We start from the raw sequence: 23,439 nt of genomic DNA, 5'->3' as shown, positions 1-23,439 counted from the left end.
TGACATTTACTGAATAAATTTATGACAACACATGCTGCTGTTCTTTGTATCTTCCGTGTTTACTCTAACCTGCCCAGTTTGGGTTTCAGGCTCAAGAGCTATATTTAAGCATTGATAGAAGGAGGTTTTGTAAACTACCTCCTTTGTTTATGGATAACACATCCCGAAAATTCTCTCACGAAATCGCAGTCTCTCATTTGCCTTAGCTGAGATAATTTTATGTGCTCGTCTCACATTAGATTGATCTGTCTAAACAGTCTTAGATCACAACATACTGTATTGGATTGTAAATATGTAATGATCTTCTGCCTCTATGTAAGTTCAACCACAGGTACTAGTTTAGGCTTATTATACAGTTTTCAGTGATAGGTAGACTGATTTACGTGGAAGGTTTGTGCTTATAGTTTATCAATATCCCGTGCAACTTGGCGGAATTTCTATGATCTTTGTCGATATCATTGTGCCTCCTGAGAATTTGGAGTTAGTACGCAATTACTTACGGTTGTTCTCTGAATTTTAATCAAACTCAACACAGTAACCCGTAAACAAAATTACCGTTATTCGATGCAAGTTTTCCGGCTATGATTACGTAGTACTGCCGGTGCAAATACAGGCAGACCACTGGTACTCCATAAATGTGCCTACGAAGCCCTATAATCATAAAATAACGGCTCGTTCTGCATATTCATGAGCAATCGTTTAACTTTGGATACTTCGAGACAGCTGCCAATGCCTACACCAAGTGTGGATCTTACGTACATCAACCTCCATTTCGCTAGAATTTTCTCGCATTGTGACTTCACTATACACCTCAGCATCATCTGCGAAAATATAATTCAACTTCCGACGTTGTCCATTAGGACACGTAAATAGAGAAACTCTCCTTTTCTTTATGCTCTAAGTTACTTTCGCGTCTGAAGATGTCAGTAAATTGTTCCTGACACATTCAGCAATGGACACTAAAAGAGAAATACTTGCCAGTAATGTTGGAGGTTTCATTTGTAGGCTCCCTGCAGGCCCAGACAATTGAGTAGCTGCCATAGTCAGTATCCAGGACCCAATAAGGACCCGTCACTGTCAACACACAGAAAAACAAGCATGTGTGACACTAAAATGAACATATGGGTTTCCTGCAACATGTAATGTAAAATGCAGTTTCTCTGGTGTATATTTCAACAGAAAGATTCTCAGAAATAATGTGGATTATGTTTTTTCATCGCTTATCCAAGATCCTGTGCTGACAGTCACTTCTGTTAGATTTCAAAAAATACCTTGTTGATATCGTTAATGTATGTAGCCATTGACACGTACAAAATACACGATACTGACCTGGTATACCTGGGAAGTGCACTGTCAATTTTGCCTCTCCAGAGTCAGGGTCGTCCAACTCGGCCCAGCCGATGATGTCGTTGAAGGCCCCCGCAGCCGTGCTGAACAGTCTGTTGTGTACGGTCACATTGTTCTCGCCAGCCACTGTGTACTCCGCCGTGATGCACTGGCCGCCCTCCTCGAACGGAGCCTCTCCCATCCTGGCGATCTCGTACCACACGCCCTGATACTGTACAGACGCACATACATCATGGTCAGCAGCAGCTCAACAGTCATAAGTTCGCTGCAGCTGCCGTAGCCACACCGTCTTACCTTAGAAGTGTCAAATTCTGTGACAGCCGACTTGTCGCATGTGCTGACTCTGACAGTGCACTGTTGTGGGTCCTGTGGGGTGTCTGTGTAGCGGCTCCGTGTCAGACCCAGTGTCTCCAGCCTGTCATTCACCTGCTGCTCCTGCTCTGCTGTCAGCGGGGCACTCCGTGACAGGATCCATGAGTTCTCTGCAAAACGTTCAATATGGCTGCGTTAGCGTTTGCTATCTCTGATATCACCTAGTTCATAATTCGGAAATTTCAACGGCCACCTTAGGCTTTCCGTTCTTTCTGAAGGAATGACATAAAGCTGATGACGTGAAGTATTCTACACTGCTCTAGCACGCTGGTTCACTCATCTGTACAAACAGCTACTGCATTACCCTTTTTTACGTGTGGAATAAATACGTAGATTGCTAATCACGTTAAACTTAATGGTCGTATTTACGTCTAGACCTCTTCAGTTGCAATACAGTATACTAAATTTACAGATACTTCTCAGATAGGATAATGGCTGTATTTTGAATAAAATCTTTCGCTATTATGCTTTGAGTAGCGTACCAGTTTTGTTAGAGCTTTAAGAGGGAACACATTTTTTACGGAATCCAGAGCCGAATTAAGACTTCGCTGTATCAGTTGGTTGATGGGACAGATAATCTTTGCAGTAATGTTTTATCAAGCTGCAATGTAAATCTTCTGAAAATTATCATCGGTGCCGCCTTGTAGTTAAGCTATAAAAATTAGATCTATTGAACTCTGTTCCCGCTAATCAAGTGAACTGTTCGTGAAGTGTCTCCGAATTACGCACTTACACAGTTTTCTTAATACAATATGCTCATCAGAAATTTCTTCATGCTTACAGAGGTTATGAGTTTTTTGTACTGCGGTAAAATTTCGTGAATAAGAGCACTCCTTTTTCTCTAAGTTAAGTGGGTAGCGTCAAACATGTTTAATTTATAGAGAAGAGTTGCGTAGCTTTGAGATGGGTTAATGTAGTGATGTGGCGCCTGCAATGCATTTCATGAAATTTGATTATTGTGTCTTAGGGAACCATTGATAAAAAGGTTGCAGGTAATTATTTTCTAACTTAGTACTTTTGACACTATGCCATAGGTATAGCAGATAGTACAAAATGTTATAAATATTTTTGAAGCAAATCTCGTGATGGTATTGTAGTTAGAAGCCCCCCCTCCCCCACCCCCCCCCCCCCCAACAAAATATAAAATGTGTGGATTTTTGACGACATCCTGGACCTGTCCGAACAATTAATGAGTTGAATGTTTTAAGATGTTTTATCCAGAGACTTTCATAAACTAAACAAATGGTAGTTAAATTTATTATCTCCATGTATGAATACTGAGCAGAATGAATGACTAAATGAAGAAACCACCCCTATATTACTCAAATGCGTGATATAATTTTCTAATAGATTATCAAAGCCGACTGTTTTAGGATGCCTAGCACCAAACACATTAATCCCAACCAAAATTTACATTAAGAGAGTCCATATTTTTGTTATACATAAGGCGCAATTATGAGAATAGAACAAAACAGGTAATCGCTCATTGATTACATTGATACCGTCCAGACCTTCTCAAATTGTATGATACGATGAATGTAAACAACCCATATTCATATCTTAATATCACTATAACATGATATGGCATATTTTGTTATCATGGAATGACGATTGGTTACTACCACAGACATTAGTAGTATAATAGATTTCATGGGAGACACTCATTTGGAGGTTTCCAAAATTTTATTCAAATTGAACAAAGGTAGATGTTGCTTCAATTTCATATTGAACTAAGAGACTGTTTTGCAAATTAACATGCATTTAGCAGATGCTGGAAGATGAAAGATTATCTTTTACACAGACACGTAGCAATGGTGAACTAGCAATTTGGTTTTTATGGAAATATTTCACTAAGAATGCTTCTTTGAACGTAAATCTATGAAAATTTGTATCTGGCTCCTCGATTAGAAAAAAATATGTGTTTCAGTGTTTTGAAAATTCAACCCCTAATGGTCTGAAATGGAGGATGAAAATTTTTGTGAAAGTGTTTCATTATATTAAAACATTTTGAATCTAAATCTATGAAAATTGCTATTTGACTTCTCGGTTAGAAATAAAGAAATGTGTGTTAGGAGTGATAGTTTCTGTGGAAATATCATCGCGAGAATTAAACAGGCAGGATTAGTAAAAACCTTCGACTCCGGCTGCCAGAATCGCTTTTGGTGAGAAATACATTTGGAAAAGATCATGCTCCTATGGCCTTAATTAGCGTAATAAGTTTAGAAGGTGTTACGACTTGTGAACTAAATCAAAGAAAGCTATGTAAAAGACACCAAGACAAATGGGCGCTGTCAGAATTCCATAAAAAAAGAATTGGATCTTTAACACATTAAGTTTCCATCAGGCCTAATATATGTTCATCAAGTAACTTTTCTGTGATTACTGCGCAAACTAATCGTTACTGATAATGAGATAGATACAACAATTAAACGCAATTAAATGATAAGGAATATCTTTTTGAGTTAACTAGGCACACTGTTCCTAGGTTGTCGATTTGGCCATAAACAATGTGCATAAGAGTATATAAATTCAATCCAATTTTCAACGAAAGTGCAAATCTCGTATGAAAAAATGCTTTCTTACATCTAAAAACTTTGTCTGCAACTTAGTTTGCGCAGACAAGATACATCGTTTTCACAGTGTGTAGATTAAAAGTGCAAATCTCGTATGAAAAAATGCTTTCTTACATCTAAAAACTTTGTCTGCAACTTAGTTTGTGCAGACAAGATACATCGTTTTCACAGTGTGTAGATTTACACGTGACCTGTGGATATAACAATACACAATTTCGATTAAGGAAAAACGACATAAATCTGTGGAGTCCACAGAATCTACGCGGACGAAGCAGCAGGCATTAAGCTGTTTTTTATATGTAGTGAAATTTAATTACACTATGTGATAAAAAGTATCCTGACACTCCCAAAGACATTCGTTTTTCATATTAGGTGGCTCTCGGCGGAACTCACGGACTTCGAACGTCGTCAGGTGATTGAGTGTCACTTATTTACACTTTTGTATGCCGGGTTTCCACACTCGTAAACATTCCTAGGTCCACTGTTACCGATGTAATAGTGAAATAGAAACGTGAAGGGACAAGTACACCATAAAAAACGTACAGGCCAATCTAGTCTGTTGACTGGCAGAGACCGCCGACAGTTGAAGAGGTTCGTAATGTGTAATGGGCAGATATCTATCCAGACCATCACATCAATCCAGACCATAACATCCATCAGGATCCGCCGCAAGCAATATGACAGTTAGGCGTGAGGTGAGAAAACTTGGATTTCATAGTCGAGCGGCTGCTCATAAGCCACACATCACGCTGGGTAATGCTAAACGACACTTCGCTTGGTGTAAGGAGCGTAAACATTGGACGATTGAACAATGGAAAAACGTTGTGTGGAGTGACGAATCACGGTACACAATGTGGGCGATCCCATGGCAGGGTATGGGTATGGCGAATTCCCGGTGAACTTCATCTGCCAGCGTGTGTAGTGCCAACAATAAAATTTGAAGGCGGTGGCGTCATGGTGTGGTCGTGTTTATCATGGAGGGGGCTTGCACCCCTTGTTTTTTTGCGTGGCACTATCACAGCACAGGCCTACATTGATGTTTAAAGCACCTTCTTGCTTCTCACTGTTGAAGAGAAATTCGGAGATGGCGACTGTATCCTGCAACACGATCGATCACTTGTTCATAATGACCGGTCTATGGCTGAGTGGTTACACGACAATATCGTCCCTGTAATGGACTGGCCTGCACAGAGTCCTGCTCTGAATCCTGTAGAACACCTTTGGGATGTTTTAGAACGCCGACTTCGTGCCAGGCCTCACCGACCGACATCGATTCCTCTCCTCAGTGCAACACTCCGTGAAGTATGGGCTGCCATTCCCCAAGAAACCTTCGAGCACCTGTTTGAACGCATGCCTGCGAGAGTGGAAGCAAGGCTAAGGGTGGGCCAACACCATATTGAATTCCAGCATTACTGATGGAGGGCGCCACGAACTTGTAAGTCATTTTTAGCTAGGTGTCCTGATACATTCGATCACATAGTGTATATAGCGGTTCTTCGTGGTGTGTACGAAATTACTTACGTCTCTAAAGATTTCTGTCCCTAAAGAATGACATGCTGTATTTTGTTTCATAGAAAATTTTCGATGTAGTAACACAGTTTTACATTTTGTTCATTAGGCTACAGTTCGGAACTGTAACGAATGCTTTGCGGAGGTCCAGGAACAGGCCATGATCTGCTGCTTTTTCGATCTCTTGGAGAGTCAGAGCGAAATTTTTTCATATGTCACTGTTTTCGGAATCAATGTAGATCGCTACAGATGAGACTATCGATCTTCAGAAACGCTATAATACATCACCATGAAATATCCAAATATCCATCGTCGGGTTAGTAAGCCTAGTGTTTTGCGCATCAAATCGACAACCTTTCTTGAAAACTTGAGAGATCTCAACGTTTCCCAAGTACTAGGAACGCTTTATGTCACGAGCGACCGATGATACAATACTGTTAGAAGAGGAACAAGTTGCTTCGGATACATGCAGCAATGGACACTAAAGGGGAAATACTTACCCGTAATGTTAGAGGTTTCATCTGTAGGCTCCCTGCAGGCCCAGACAACCGAATAGGTCTCGTAGTCTGTATCCAGGACCCAATAGGGACCCGTCACTGTCAACACACGAAGAAACAGTCATGTATGAACACGGAAATAGGCATATCAGTTTTCTACAACTTACAACCCAAAAAGGCATATCTTGAATTACATCTAACAAGGGAAACTCCACACCACAACCCCATAATATTTAGTGGTAAGATGGTCCATTGGATAGCCCGTCTAAAACTGAACACAGATCACACATGAAAACAGGAAGAAGGCGTACTGAACTGTGAAAGATCAAGCAAAATAGAAACAATGAACGATCCACGTTCAGGATGCGCAACATCGAGCCAACTTCGGTAGCCACGGCGTCGTGGAAAAATTTGGAAATTTGTGGTAAGTTACTATGGGACCAACTGCTGAGGTCATCGGTCCCTAGGCTTACACACTGCTTAATCCAAATCAAACTAACTTACGCTAAGGACAACACACTCATCCATGCCCGAGGGAGGACTCGAACCTCTGACGGCGGAGCCGCGCGGCTCGTGGCAAGCGCCTAAGACCGCGCGGCTACCCCGATCGCCTCGGCGTCATGGTTCTGTGGTCATACTCCTGAACTAGAAGGGGGAATCTGTGTTCAAATCTCACTCTTGCCACGTATCTGCTTTTGTTTAGAAAATCTTGAATTTTCCGTACAGTCATTTCACTATATTCGAATTTGTGTCTGTGCCGTGGTGTCACGCCCGTTTGGAAAAGCGAAAGGCAGGAACCTCCACTCGTGCGTGCCTCCTATTTGTTCTACACAAGTATCACATGTTATGACCCATGCATTATGTTTTTGACTCTTGAAGTTCTTTGTTGTAATGCAGTTCACAACCGTTTATTTGTTGTTTTCACTTCTGTGAGAGGTCTATCCGATGTCTCGCCTGCTGTCACCATTCATCATATTTACGTCCGATGCAAAAAAATTATTACCGCATGACTCGTTTTTATAACCAATATATAATAGGACAACTGCCAAGACTGTAGAAGGAGAACAGATACGTCAATGACTGAACAGAAAGTACTAATTTTTGTGGAAGAAAAGGGCATGCATGTGATTTGAACGCGGATCTCCCGCTTTGCAGTCCAACACCAGGACCACACAACCACGAAGCCGCGGTTCTCGCAATTTGCTCGAAGTTATACATCTTGAGCTTGGACTGTTCACTGTTCCTATTTTGTTTCTTTCTTCACAATTCAGTACACTTCCTTCTTGTTTTCATGCATGATCTGTGCCCAGTTCTTGATGGGCCATCCACTGGGCAACTTTATGAGTAAATCTGAGGGGCCTAGGATGGGAAGTTTCCCTTGTAAGTAGAAACATTCTTAGAATTATTGTATTTTAAGCTATTTCATCATTAATATTATATGCTGTTAACTACTTCTGTTACACATCCAATAATGGATTCAATACTTCGTTGAGGTCGTTAACGGATTTAGTCAGTATCCCGTACAAAATACACGATACTGACCTGGTACGCCTGGGAAGTGAACCGTGAATTTGGCCTCTCCGGAGTCAGGGTCGTCCCACTCGGCCCAGCCAATGATGTCGTTGAAGGCCCCCGCAGCCGTGCTGAACAGTCTGTTGTGTACGGTCACGTTGTTGTCGCCAGCCACTGTGTACTCCGCCGTGATGCACTGGCCGCCCTCCTCGAACGGAGCCTCTCCCAACCTGGCGATCTCGTACCACACGCCCTGATACTGCACAGACATACAGGAGGCACAGTGGTCAGCAGTAGCTCAACAGTCTGAAGTACACGGCTGCAGCTGCCACATCGGGTGCTACCTTAGAAATGTCAAATTCCTTGGCAGCCGGCTTGTCGCATGTGCTGACTCTGACAGTGCACTGTTGCGGATCCTGTGGGGTGTCTATGTAGCGGTTCCTCAGCAGACCCAGGGCCTCCAGCTTGTCATTCACCTGCTGCTCCTGCTCTGCTGTCAGCTGGGCACTCCGTGACAGGATCCACGAGTTCTCTGCAAAACGTTCGATATGGCTGTGTTAGCATTTGAAATCTTTGGTAGCAGCTAGTTCAAAATTCGGAAATTTCTATGGCCACCTTAGACTGTCTTTTCTTTCTGGAGGAACGACGTGATGAAGTCTACAGTGCTCTAACACACTTGGTTCGCCCACCTGTATACATTGTTATTGCAGTACGCCTGTTTTATGTGTGTAAGAAAAACCGAAGATTATCCATCAGGTTAAATTTAATGATGATATCTACCTGCGTCAGCAATGATCTACGGCATCAGGATGTAAAAGGCAACGGAAAGCACCGCATTAAAGACATATAACATGTATCCACAGGACATGTAGCCTGCAAGTGAAAAACTGTCGTGATTATCCCTCCATTTCAAAAGATTCCGGAATATTCCCGCATTCGGATCTCTGGGAAGGGGATGCCAAAAGGTGGGTGACCATAAGAAAAAGATTGAATAACCAACGAAAGCATAACGTTTTATGAGTTGGGGCGTGCAATGTCAGAAGCTTGAGCTTGGTAGGGAAGCTAGAAAATCTGAAGAGGGAAATAAAAAGGCTCAATTTAGATATGGTAGGGATCATCGACCTGAGATGGAAAAAAGACAAGAATTTCTGGTCAGATGAGTCAAGAGTAATAACAACAGCTCCAGAAAATGGTATAACAGGAGTAGGATTCGTTATGAATAAAAAGGTAGGGCAGAGAGTGTACTACTGTGAACAGATCAATGACAGGGTTATTCTTATCAAATCAACAGCAAACTAACGACGACAACAATAGTTTAGATATACATGCCGACGTCGTAAGCTGAAGATGAGATAGAGAAATTATATGAGGATATTGAAAGAGACATACAGTATGTAAACTGAGATGAAAATCTAACAGCCATGGGGAACTGGAATGCAGTTTAAGGGGAAGGAGTACAAGAAAAAGTTACATTGGAGTCTGAGCTTGGGACATTGAATGAGAGAGGAGAAAAACTAATTGAGTTCTGTAATAAATTTCAGCGAATATTCTGTTCGAGAATCACAAGAGGAGGAGGCGTACTTGGACAAGGCTGGCTGATAAGCGAAGATCTCAGTTAGATTACATTATGATCAGACAGAGATTGCAAAAGATACTTTAATGTAAGGTGTACCGAGGAGCAGATGTGGACAGATCACAATGTAGTAGAACGAAGAGCAGGCTGAAGTTTAAGAGATTAGTCAGGAAGAATCAATACGCAAAGAGGTACGACGTAGAAGTACTATGGAATGGCGAGATGCACTTGAAGTTCTCTAAGGCTATAGATGCAGTAATAAGGAATAGCTCAGTAGGCGCTACAGTTCAAGATGAATGGATATTTCTAAAACGGATAATCACAGAAGTTGCGAAGAAAAACATTGGTACAAAGATGGTAATGCGATGAAGCCATGGGCAACAGAAGAAATATTTCAGCTGATCAATGAAAGAAGGAAGTACAAAAATGTTCATGGAAATTCAGGTATATAGAAATAAAAGTCGGTGAGAAATAAAATAAATAGGAAGAGCAAGGAAGCTAAGACCGAAATGGCTGCATGAAAAATGTGAAGTAATCGATAAAGAAATGATGGTCGGAAGAACTGACTCAACATACAGGAGAGTCAAAACAACTTTCGTGAAATTAAAAGCAAGGTCGGTAACATTAATAGTGCAGTGGGAATTCCACTGTTAAATGCAGAGGAGAGAGCGAGTAGATGGAAAGACAACACTGAAGGCCTCTATGAGGTTCAAATGGCTCTGAGCACTATGGGACTCAACATCTGTGATCATCAGTCCCCTAGAACTTAGAACTACTTAAACCTAACTAACCTAAGGACATCATATACATCCATGCCCGAGGCAGGATTCGAACCTGCGACCGTAGCAGTCGCACGATTCCGGACTGAGCGCCTAGAACCGCTAGACCACCGCGGCCGGCGCCTCTATGAGGGTAAAGGTTTGTCTGATGTGATGGAAGGAGAAGCAGGAGTCGATTTAGAGGAGATAAGGGAGCTAGTATTAGAATCAGAATTTAAGAGAGCTTTGAAGGAGTTAAGATCAAATAAGGCAGAAGGGATAGATAACATTCCATCATAATTTCTAAAATTATTGGGGGAAGTGGCAACAAAAAGACTATTCACTTTGTTGTAGAATGTATGGCTCTGGCGACATATCATCTGACTTTCGGAAAAATAACATCCACACAATTCCAAAGACTGCGAGAGCTGACAAGTGCGAGAGTTATCGCACAATCAGCTTAACACCTCATGCACCCAAGTTACGGACAGGAAGAATGGAAAAGAAAATTGAGGACGTGTTAGATGACGATCAATTTGGCTCTAGGAAAGGTACAGGCACCAGAGAGGCAATTATGACGTTGCGGTTGATAATGGAAGCAAGACTAGGGGAAAATGAAGACACGTTCATAGGCTTTGTCGACCTGGAAAAGAGTACGACAGTGTAAAATATGTTCGAAATTTTGAGAAAAATAGGGATAAGTTATAGGGGGAGGCGGGTAATATACAATATTTAAAAGTGCCAAGAGGGAATAATAAGAGTGGACGATCAAGAACGAGGTGCCCATATTAAAAACGTTGTAAGACGAGGATACAGTCTTTCACCCCTGCTGTTCAATCTGTACATCGAAGAGGCAATCATGGAAATAAAAGAAATGTTCAGGAGTGGAATTAAAATTCAAAGTGAAAGGATATCAGTGACACGATTCGCTGACGACATTGCTATCCCGAGTGAAAGTGAAGAAGAATTATATGATCTGCTGAATGGAATGAACAGTCTAATGACTAAAGAATATGGATTGAGAGTAAATCGAAGAAAGACGAAAGTAACGAGAGCTAGCAGAAATTAGTACAGCGAGCAACTTAACATCAAAACTGATGATCACAAAGCAAATGAAGTTAAGGAATTCCTGCTACCTAGGCAGCAAGATAACCAAAGACGAACGGAGCAAGGAGGACATGAAATGTTTTCCAAGCAGCCTAACATGACTGTTTCCAGTCAATGGTCGTCTCAGTTGAACCAGAGGACCCATTCTAATCCAAGTAAAGACAGTGCACACTATTATGGAGCCACCACCAGTTTGCACAGTGCCTTGTTGAGAACTTGGGTCCATGGCTTCGTGGATGAGCGCCACACCCGCGGCCTCCCATCAGCTCTTACCAACTGAAATAGTGACTCATCTGACCAGGTCACGTTTACCAGTCGTGTAGCGTCCAACCGACATGGTGATGAGTCAAGGAGAGGCGCTGCAAGCGATGTCGTGCTGTTAGCAAAGACACTCCCGTCGGTCATCTGCCGCCATAGCCCGCTAACGTCACATTTCGCCGCACTGTCTTAGCGGATACATTCGTCGTACGTCCCAAATCGGTTTCTGCGGTTATTTCACGCAGTGTTGCTGTGCTATTAACATGTAAACGCCTCTGCTCAGGGTCGTTAAGTGAAGGCCTTCGGCCACTGTTTTGTCCGTGATGAGAGGTAATACCTGAAATGGGGTATTCTCGGCACACTCTTGATACCGTGAATCTCAGAATATTGCAATCCCTGGAGATTTCTGAAATGGAATGTCCCATGCTTGTAGCTCCAACTACCATTCCGCAGCTGGCCGCTGTGGCCGAGCGGTTCTTGGCACTTCAGTCTGGAAACGCGCGGTCGCTACGGTCGCAGGTTCGAATCGTGTCTCGGGCATGGATGTGTGTGATGTCTTTAGGTTAGTTAGGTTTAAGTAGTTCGAAGTTCTAGGGGACTGATGATCTCAGATGTTAAGTCCCATACTGCTCACAGCCATTTGAACCATTCCGCGTTCAAAATCTGTTGATTCCTGACGTGGGGCCATAATGACGTAGGAAACTTTCTTACATGGATCACCTGAGTACAAATTACATCTCCGTCTGTACACTGTCCTTTTATACCTTGTGTGTGCGATACTACTGTCATCTGCATGTGTGCAATCCCACGGCTTTTGTCACCTCAGTGTACGTGTATCGACAGTATTTTCCGATAAGCTTTAATCGGTTTATCGTACTAAGCTTACTGAGCTTAGGAAACGCAGCTTGTTGAATTGCCGTTGCTCAAAAAGATGGGACCCAATAGCTGCCAGTTCTTCATTGCCTTTCACCACAGTTAAACTTAATTTACGGAGGTACAAATCGAGTTTTTCCCTTGCAACTGCTACAATTAAAAAGGTGGAATATTGATTAGAACTTTAAATGTGCATACAACACTTTCGTGGATGAACAACAACTACATCTAGGTCTGTTCTCCACAAGCTACTTTGTGGTCTGTGGCGAAGCATACTTTTTGGATCGCTGTCACGTCCCCCTTTCCTTTCCCAGCCGCGAACGGTCCGCGGGAAGAACTATTGTTCAAATGTGTGTAAATTCTTCAGGGACCAAACTGCTGAGGTCATTGGTCGCTACTTAAATTAACTTAGACTAACTTACGCTAAGAACAACACACACACCCATGTCCGAGGGAGGACTCGAATCTCCAGCGGGAGGGGCCGCGCAATCCGTACATGGCACCTAAAAACCGCGCGGCCACTCCACGCGGCGAAGAACTATTGGTTGACACATAACTTTCTGGTCGCGCAGTGGCTAGCACACTTGACTCGCATGCGCGAGGACGGCTGTTTAAATCCATTTCCGGACATCCAGATTTAAGTTTTTCACGATTTCGCTACAGGCAAATGCACGGACGGTTCCTTGGAAGGCGCATGGACGATATCCCTCCCCCAATCTCAAACAAACCTATTCGAAATTCTGCTCCGTCTCTACTAGCCTTGACGTCGACAGACCGTTGAACCCTATCTTCTTTCCTTCGATTCCCCCTAATTTTACCTTCATGGTCTATCTGTCGTACGTAGGAGGAGGCACTACATTGGATGACTCCTCTAGGAATGGAAGCTCTCCGAATTTTAAGCGTAAACTGCAGCATGATTCACAAAGCCTCTCTTGTAGCGTCTAGCTCTGGAGTGGAATAAACCTGTAACGAAACACTCTGCTGTTCTTTGGACCTTCTCTGTTTTACCAATCAATTATCAATTCTGTCTCCAGAAATTGCGCTTGCCAGACTGGTGAGCAATATTACAGTCCTGGTCTAACGAGCGTTTTCTAAGCTGCCTCCTTTGTGGATGGACTACATGTGCTGACAATTCTCTCAATCTCGCATCTGCCTTATCTGCGATAAGTTATATGTGGTCGTATCACATTAAATCACATTGTACGCAAATTTCCAGACTGCTAGGCCTTGGCGGGCCCGTCAGTATCGACTGACCGTCATGTCATCCTCTGCCAATGGCGTCATTGGATGCGGTGTGGAGGGCCGTATGGTCAGCACACCACTCCCCACCCGTTGTCAGTTCATGTGATCTGGAGCCGCAACTACTTGGTTAACTACCTCCACAACTGGCATCGGAAGGCTGAGTATAGCCTGTTCCAGTCTTCCACCTAGGAAAAATCCCTGACAGTTGGAGGAATCGAACCCATGTCCTCCGGATGCCAGTCAGCTGCACCAAGCCCTCAGCTATGGGGGCAGACACATGTTGTAAATATGCTGTCATTTTTTGTTTGTATGTAAAGGGTTCTCATAGGAACTAATGAAAGAATGTTGGCACAGTTTTCAGAAACAGATAGACAGAGTCACAAGAAAGGTTTGTGTATAAATTTTATAAACAAAACGGCTGAACTACTAGGCCTCATCGGAAACTAGGATCTGATTTGGCGCAAAATGGAAACCACAATGAAAATCCAATGAAGCTTTGCATATATCTGTTGGACAGTGTCTCTAGTAGGCCCATCGATCGTGTCAAGTTGCTCTTTTTAGTTCTGGGCGCGTAGTGAGCACTTAAAGATGCCTAGGTAAATATAGCCTCCCACCAAATATGACAAGGTGGTGAGAGATTTCCCCTGCTGTCATGCAGCCCACATAACACAACTGTCATGCGTTTCCTTCTTCATTAGACTTCTCGACCGCACTCTGAAGGGGCAATGAAGATGCTCCGTCAGTGTTTTCAATGCGAAGTGTTTGGTCACGCACAATATAGCCCGCAATTGGCTACCCTGCGTTTCATCTCTGCTCAAATGAGCCGCCTCCCGTGAAGACAACATTCTGACACGGGTAACGAGTTGTAGACCAGCGTAAAGAATTGGCGGAAAATACAAGCGGTTGCCTTCTATGACGAGGGTACTGGAAAGTTGCCGCAACGCTACGACAGACGTACAACTCGGAGCGGCGACTGCGTAGGGAAGTAGCTGAAGGGTTATTTGTCTTTTTTTTATGGCGCTGAAAAACTAAGATCATACGCGCTCATGTCCGAACCTTCGAACACTAAGACAAAAAAGGAATTAAAAGTGGCTACCCTTTAATCCCGATAGATGGAAGGAAAAACAGCTAAAAATTAAGACTTCCTCTTGGAGAAAAGGCCTCAAAATACGCAGTAGAGACAATGGAGGTCCTGAACTAAAGACTAAGATCTCCTTCACCATATTGCTACGACGGATGAAATATAAAACGCCGTCGACAGCCCGCGTGTCGTTCGCTAAAACGGCAGATACTCAGACGGCAACCGTACAGTAGAACGTAAGTGGTTAAGAAAAGGGCATATGGTCAGTAAATGGCGAACCGTCAAAGGTCGATGACAATGAGAACAAAGTAGTGGGGGAACACCACTTAACAAACGGCAATGCCTAAAAGACAGTAGCCAATACGTAGCCTAGCTGAAATGATCTCCTCGCGGCGAGAGGGCCAAGAGGAGGTCACCCAAGCCAGGAGAACAGGTTTAACTCCCCGGAGCTTATTCCCATGAAGAGAAGACCATTGGTGATGACAAAGCGACACCACCTGCTGACAGACTTTACCAATAGCTCACCTACAGTATGTTAACGTTTTTTGATGAAGTCGTGTCTCCCGAGAATTTTCGTGCCGTGCACTGTTTCAATCGTTTAAGTTATACTAGGATAATCTGTTACTCAACGTTCGTCTCTGAACCACAACGCTATGCAGTGACTCGTGAACCAAATTGCCGTTATGCCAGACAAGACTTCAGGCCATAGATACATAGTGCTTCCCCTGTGAAGTCGCAGTAGGCCGCTAGTATTTTATGAAAGTGACTGCTTGTAGCGACTGTTCTGGAATCCTGTAATCATAAAATAATGACACTTTCAGTTTATCCAGGTCCCATCTTCTTAAATTTCCACATTTTTGCAGTTTCTTCGCTTTTAATCTACTGTTGATAAACAATAGATTGTGGTCAGAGTCCATATCTTCTCCTGGACATGTCCTACAATTTAAAACTTGATTTCTAAATCTCTGTCTTACCATTATATAATCTATCTCAACCCTTCCATTGTCTCCAGGCCTCTTACACGAATATAGCCTTCTTTCTTGAGTCTTAAACCAAGTGTTAGCCATGATTAAGTTATTCTTTGTGCAAAATTCTACCAGGCGGCTTTATCTTTCGTTCCTTACCCCCATTCCATATTCACCTACTACTTTTCCTTCTCTTCGTTTTCATACTATCGAATTCCAGTCCCCCATGACTATTAAATTTTGGTCTCCATTCACTATCTGAATAATTTATTGTATCTCATCATACATTTCCTCGATCTCTTCATCATCTGCGGATCTATTTGGCATATAAATTTGTACCACTGTGGTAGGCGTGGGCTTCGTGTCTATCTTGGCTACAATAATGCGTTCACTATGCTGTTCGTAGTAGCTTACCCGCGCTCCTATTTTTTATTCATTATTAAACCTACTCCTGCATTACCACTATTTGATTTTGTATTTATAACCCTGTATTCACCTGACCAGAAGTCCTGTTCCTCCTGCCACCGAACTTCACTAGTTCCCATTATATCTAACTTTAACCCATCCATTTCCCTTTTTAAATTTTCTATCCTACCTACACAATTAAGGGATCTGACATTCCACGCTCCGATCCGTAGAACGCCAGTTTTGTTTTTCCTGATAACGACGTCCTCCTGAGTAGTCCCTGCCCGGAGATTCGAATGGGAGACTACTTTACCTCCGGAATATTTTACCCAAGAGGACACCTACATCATTTAACCATACAGTAAAGTTGCATGCCCTCGGTAAAACTTACGCGTGTAGTTTCCCCTTGCTTTCAGCCGTTCGCACTACCCCTCCGTTATGATTGCACCTACGGTACGGCTATCTTTATTCTTTATCGCTGAGGAACGGAAGCCTCCACACCAACGGCAAGGTCCATAGTTCATGGGGGGGGGGGGGGGGGGGAGGGGGGGGAGGGGAACTCAACCAGTAATAGAGTGAATGTGGTATGAAAGTTTTTATGAAAATATTTAACTAAAAAGCATTTTTGAACCTAAATCGATGAAAATTTGTATATTTCTCTCAATTAGAGATAAAAAAATACATATTTCAGTGTTCTTGAAATTAAGCTCCTAAGGGGGTAAAATCGGGAATTAAAATTTTTTCGAATTACTTCGTCGTATTGAAACATTATTGAAGCAAAATCTACGAAATAAAAGAAATATATGTTAGTGGATGAAAGTATCTATGGAAATATCACCACAAGAACTCAAATGCAGGGTTAGCGAAATCGTCCACTCCAGTTACCAGAATCGCCTTTTGGTCAGGAGCGCATTCGCAAAAGACCATGCTTCCATAACCTCAATTAGCATGAAAAGTTTAGGTGTTACAGTTTATGAACTACGTCAGAGAAAGCTATTAACAATCACCACAACAAACGGGCTCTGTCAGAAGTGCATGGAAAACTGAAACGGATCTTAAATACAGTTGTATTCAGTAGGCATAATATGTGATAATAAAATAGTTTTGTTGTGATTAGTACGCAAACCAATCAATGCTGATGATAAAATAGATATCATTTTTAAATGTGATTCGATGTTAAAGAATATGCTTTTGAGACGACAAGGTACACTGTTTTTAGATTGTTGATTTGTACATGATCAATGTGTGTAAGAACGCACAAGGAGAATCACCTAAAACTTGCACCACAGCTATTGCAGGAATGGTAAGTGCTACTGAAGTGCAGTTTTCACAGAATGGATTGGTAGTCATGGGCTCGTATTGTAAGCCAATAAGCTGAGTGTAATGATAATTACATATTTTGTTCAGACATATGGTTTTTTTTTTAAATGGAACAATTCCTGTTGACAGTAACAAACCAAAAGAGGGGTAAATTAGAACCTCAGTGGTGTTTGATGCAGGATTCTAGTGCGAGTCTTTTACAAGGTATCTCATTTTTAAAAGTTCCTGCACTTGTACAACAGCTGTGGTAGCGCCCACTAAAGAACAAGACAAGAGCGTACACCAGTTAGGTTCAAAATGACCACCGGCAGCGGCAATACGCGCTTCCAGTCTGGTATTGAATGACTACTGCACACGTGCTATCTTTTAAGCGGAGATGTCCGAGTAGGCTACAGGAATACGTCGTTACATATAATCCAGTGCAGTTGATGCGTCGTTTTAGACAGCGTCTTTCAGCTTTTCCCTCAAAAAAAATCTACAGCCGTACGGGAACGAGCTGACAAGGTAAAAGCTTCTGCGTCCAATCCGCCGATTTGGAAACGAGTCGTGAGGACAGGCTGTAGAATTTCGTGCGCTATGGGCAGGGCAGCTATCATGTTGATACCACAGGTTCCTCATAGTCTGCAGAGGAACGTCTTCTAGCATCCATGGAAGATGGCGTGTTAGGAGGCTGCAATAATTGTGCATGTTCTGTGTTGCATCTACGAAAGTCGGGCCTATGAGCTGATGGTTCACTGTCACACGCCACACATTTACACTCCATGGACGCTGACATTTCACCTAACGAAGCAAATGGCGATTTTCTACGATCAGTAGAACATGTTTCGATGGTTTACCTTCCCGTGATTGGTAAAAGTGGTTTCATTACTGAACAGGATACATAATACATGTGGAGTATTCTGTCTTAATGCCCATCACTATCGCTTAGTAGCGGGAAGGTGTCAGGACCAGATGAGGTACCTATAAGATTTTACAAAGATTATGCGCAAGAACTTGTTCCCCTTCTAGCAGTAACTTACTGTAGAACGCTTGTAGACTTGTAGACCTATATTGCTGGCGTCAATCTGTTGTAGAATTACGGAACATGTTTTATACTCAAGTATTATGACGTTCTTGGAGAAGGAAAATCTCCTCTGTAAAAATTAACAAGGGTTCCGCAAACAGAGATACTGCGAAACATCTCGCTATGTTTCTCCGTAGACAAAGGCGCTCAGGTTGATGGCATGTTCCTTGACTTCAGGAAACCGCACTGCCATTTAGTGAAAAAAATAGTGTGTTTTAGAGTATAGAAGCAGATTTCTGACTGGATACAAGAATTCCTCGGGGACAGAATTCAACACGTCACTCTTAATGGAACTAAATCGTCATATGTTAAGGCAATTTCCGGTGTACCCCAAGAAAATATGATACCAAAGTGACAACGCCAGAAGATAGTAACTATTGCCGGTTCACCTTCAGAAAAATGATGAATGGTGCAGGCTCTGGCAGTTAACCCTGAACGTAAATAAGTGTAACATATTGCGTATACATAGGAAAAGAAATCCACTACTGTACAGTAACACTATTGATGAGAAAACGTTGGAAACATCATCTTCCATAAAATATGTGGGAATAAGTACCCGGAGCGACCGTGAGTGGGATGACCATATAAAAGAAATAGTGAGAAAAGCAGGTGCGAGACGAAGATTCATAGGAAGAATCTTAAGGAAACGTTTATTCATCCACAAAGGAAGTGGCTTATAAGGCGCTTGTTCGACCCATTCTTGAGTATTGTTCATCTGTCTGGGAGCCCTACCAGATAGGACTGACTGAGGTGATGGAGAACATCCAACTAAAAGCGGCACGTTTCGTCACGGGTCGTTTAGTCTGCACGAGACCGTTACGGAGGTGTTCATCAAATTCCAGTGGCAGACGTTACAAGAGAGGCATTGTGCATCATGGAGAGATTTACTATTGGATTCGAGAGAGCACTTTCCAGGAAGAGTCGGACAATACATTAATTCCCTCTGCATACGTCTCGAGAAATTAGAATCAATACAGAGGCTTACCGACAGTCTTTCTTCCGCAACGTTGTTCACGAGTGGAACAGGGTTGGAGAGATCATTTAGTAGCAGAAAAAGTACCCTCCGCCACACACCATTAGGTGGCTTGCGGAGTATGATGTAGAAGCAGATGTGCATAAGTTCTCATAGGCGTTCCCATACAGCTCTTTATGGAGAGAGATGTGAAAGGGATAGAACCTATGTCAATGGAGAATGCGCTGGCCTCTTGCCTGACTCATGCCGCTTAATTGTGCGATTGCGCGGTAGTCAACTTTAACAGCAGCAAGAACATTAATTTCCCCCTCTTCTCTCATCATTTATTTCCTTCTGTTACGTTGTCTAGGTGTTACACTACCATCTTCAAGTAACTGGTTAAAGAGTTTGATAAATAACTGCCGATGTGGTTGACATCTATTGCAATATCATGCCGCATACACCGTGCGAGAACGAACTGCATTCTGTCTACACTGTTCACACACTATGAGCATGTCGGCTTTTTCTACACTGGTAAATCCTATCGTTCACTCGCGACCTACTGCTTGGGCTGTTACACACAAACTGACTAGCTTGTCTGAATGCGCTCAAGGAACACACATGCTTACAGAAGCAAATATAAGAACATCGTACCTAGCAAATGTGCAGGTTGAATGGCACAAACAAGTGTCGATGTGGGAAATCTTCAAAATATGATATCTCGTAAACGACCCGCACTAAAATCCTGCAAAAAATACTACTGACGTACTAGTTTACCCTAATTTTAGTCTGTTATTGTTCATAGGCATAAACCATTTAAAAAGTGTATGTTGCACAAAAAATACACTTTAAAACTGTTACTACAACTGTTTATTGGCTGACAATACAACCCCTGACTACCAATCCATTCTCTGAAAACGGTACATTAATAGCACTTCCAATTTCCGCAATATTTGCGGTGCAAGTTTTAGGTGATTCTCCCTGCATAAATTCAATTAAATCTTTAAAAAATGTGTCCAAATGTTATACAAAAATTTGCTTTATTAAATTTAAAAACCCTGTCTGCAATTTATTTTGCGTAGACAAGAGACACTGATTGGACCATGTGTAGCTTTACACATGAGCAGTGGGTGTAACAACAATTGTGGAACATCACTGCTGTGTATTCAAAATATTAATATGTCTATGTTCCTCAAATAACCGACGGAAATTCCATAAATACATACAAATACAGCTAAAGGAAAAAAAAGGGATCCCTGCAGCTAATACAGTCCACAACATTACTTAAAAGTTACGACGTTACTTATGCCTCTAAAGATCACTCTCCCTCAAGAATGACATGCTGTATTCAATTTGCTAGAAAATTTTCAATATAATCAGGCAATGCTTCCTTGACGTCCAGAAACACAGCGTACACCTGGGTGCCGGCATCTACTGCTTTCTCAATCTCGTGGAGAAGCAGGGCAAAATGTTTTCACATGATCATTGTTTTCGGAATCCATGTTGATCTCTACAGAAGAGACTGTCGGTCATCAGAAATTATATGATTCACCAACGCGAAATTTCTAAAATTCTACTATATTTCAACGACACATGCATAGGCATGAAATCGACGACCGTTGTTGAAAACGTGAAAGATCTCAACCTATCCCGAATCACTGAGAAGGCTTTGCATCTCTAGTGACCTGCAGCACAATAACGCTATTAGAGGAGCAAGGTGTTCCACAAACATGTAGCAATGGACGCTAAAAGAGAAATATTTACCCGTAATGTTGGAGGTTTCATCTGTAGGCTCCCTGCAGGCCCAGACAATCGAGTAGCTGTCGTAGTCAGTGTCCAAGACCCAATAGGGACCCGTCACTGTCAACACATAAAGAAAGAAGCATATGTGAACACTGAAACGTACTTGTAAGTTTCCTACAACTTACAACCCAAAAGAAATATACACGCATCAATAAAGGTTTTGCATCACCCCGGTTCCCAAAACTTCTGAAGATAGACGTTGACTCTGGATATTGTATTACAGACACAGTCTATTTGACTGTTCAGTGATGTCGCTAAACCCACCCAAAGATGTAAACAACCATGCATTACCAGCACCTATTAGACGGTGGAGTCCGATCTGTTCCAGTGTTGTTTGGATATGAAGCAGATACACAGAGACAGGAACTGTCGATGACGGGCCTCGCTCAGGCCGTTCAAGGGCTACTACTTCAGTGGATGACCGCTACCTTCGGATCATGGCTCGCAGGAACCCTGACAACAACAACACCACCATGTTGAATAATGCTTTTCGTACAGCCACAGGACGTCGTTGTACGACTCAAACTGTGCGCAATAGGCTGCATGATGTGGAACTTCACTCCCGACGTCCATGGTGAGGCCAATCTTCGCAACCACAACACCATGCAGAGCGGTACAGATGGGAAAAACAACATTTTGAACTGACCGCTCATGACTGGCATCACGTTCTATCCACCGATGAATATCGCATATGCCTTCAATTAGACAATCGTCGGAAACATGTTTGGAGGCAATCCGGTAAGGCTGAACGCATTAGACACGCTGTCCAGCGAGTGCAGAAAGGTGGATGTTCCTTGATTTTTTGGGGTGGCATTATGTGGGGCCGACGAACGCCGCTTGTGGTCATGGAAGGCGCCTTAACGGCTGTACGATACGTGAATGCCATCCTCCGACCGATAGAGCAACCATATCGGCAGCATATTGGCGAGGCATTCGTCTTCATGGACGACAGTTCGCGCCCCCATCGTGCACATCTTGTGAATGACTTCCTTCAGGATAAGGACATCGCTCGACTAGAGTGCCAGCATTTTCTCCTGACATGAACCCTACCGAACATGCCTAGGATAGATTGAAAAGGGCTATTTATGGACGGCGTGACCTACTAACCATTCTGAGGGATCTACACCGAATCGCCGTTGAGGAGTGGGACAATCTGGACCAACAGTGCCTTGATGTGCTTGTGGATAGTATGCCACGACGAATACAGGCATGCATCAATGCAAGAGTACGTGCTACTGGGTATTAGAGGTACCGGTGTGTACAGCAATTGGGACCACCACCTCTGGAGGTTTAGCTGTATGGTGGTACAACATGTAATGTGTGGTTTTCAAGAGCAATAAAAAGTGTGGAAATGATGTTTATGTTGATCTCTAGTCCAATTTTCTGTACAGGTTCCGGAACTCACGGAACCGAGGTGATGCAAAACTTTTTTGTGCATTTGGTGTATATTTATGTAGCATGGGCCTTAGATATAAAATCCTTTAAGATATTTCGCCGGTTTTCAAATATTATATACGCTCGCAGTCAGTTATTTTGCACATGAAATAGTGAGACCAATACTTTCTTGGGGTCACGTGCGAATTACGCTATGCTGACCTGGTACACCTGGAAAGTGCACCGTGAATTTGGCCTCTCCAGAGTCAGGGTCGTCCCACTCGGCCCAGCCGATGATGTCGTTGAAGGCCCCCGCAGCCGTGCTGAACAGTCTGTTGTGTACGGTCACGTTGTTGTCGCCAGCCACTGTGTACTCCGCCGTGATGCACTGGCCGCCCTCCTCGAAGGGAGCCTCTCCCAACCTGGCGATCTCGTACCACACGCCCTGATACTGTACGGACGCACAGGAGGCACAATGGTCAGTAGCTGTTCACAGCCACAATCGCAACTGCCATAACTACATCTGGTGTTACCTGAGAAGTATCAAATTCGGTGACAACAGCCTTGTCGCACGTGCTGACTCTGACAGTGCACTGTTGTGGGTCCTGTGGGGTGTCTGTGTAGCGGCTCCGTATCAGACCCAGCGCCTCCAGCTTGTCATTCACCTGCTGCTCCAGCTCATCTGTCAGCTGGGCACTCCGTGACAGGATCCATGAGTTCTCTGAAAAACAAAAGATATGGCTATGTTTGCATTTGCCATTTTTGCTACTTTCTAGTCCAGAATTCAGTGATTCACTTTCGACCGTCGATTCTTCCTATGGGAACGACATATGACTGATGACACGTTGAGTTCTA

At 43.0% G+C, this 23,439-nt stretch overlaps 1 protein-coding gene across 1 annotated transcript in view; it reads right to left on the bottom strand.

Annotated features, from left to right (window-relative positions):
• Positions 1-23,439, bottom strand: part of LOC124746904 — a 105,832-nt gene that overhangs the window by 21,631 nt on the left and 60,762 nt on the right. The window contains exons 10-17 of the mRNA XM_047248948.1: positions 23,118-23,305; positions 22,807-23,035; positions 8,155-8,342; positions 7,841-8,069; positions 6,302-6,397; positions 1,642-1,829; positions 1,330-1,558; positions 979-1,074 (exon numbers count right to left, since the gene is read on the bottom strand). Of these exons, the coding sequence (XP_047104904.1) occupies positions 979-1,074; positions 1,330-1,558; positions 1,642-1,829; positions 6,302-6,397; positions 7,841-8,069; positions 8,155-8,342; positions 22,807-23,035; positions 23,118-23,305 (1,443 nt within the window). The remainder of the gene's footprint in view (positions 1-978; positions 1,075-1,329; positions 1,559-1,641; positions 1,830-6,301; positions 6,398-7,840; positions 8,070-8,154; positions 8,343-22,806; positions 23,036-23,117; positions 23,306-23,439) is intronic.

This window comes from Schistocerca piceifrons, chromosome 1 (assembly GCF_021461385.2).
Source record: "Schistocerca piceifrons isolate TAMUIC-IGC-003096 chromosome 1, iqSchPice1.1, whole genome shotgun sequence".
Taxonomy (NCBI): domain Eukaryota; kingdom Metazoa; phylum Arthropoda; class Insecta; order Orthoptera; family Acrididae; genus Schistocerca; species Schistocerca piceifrons.
This window is presented reverse-complemented; position numbering and strand designations above follow the sequence as displayed.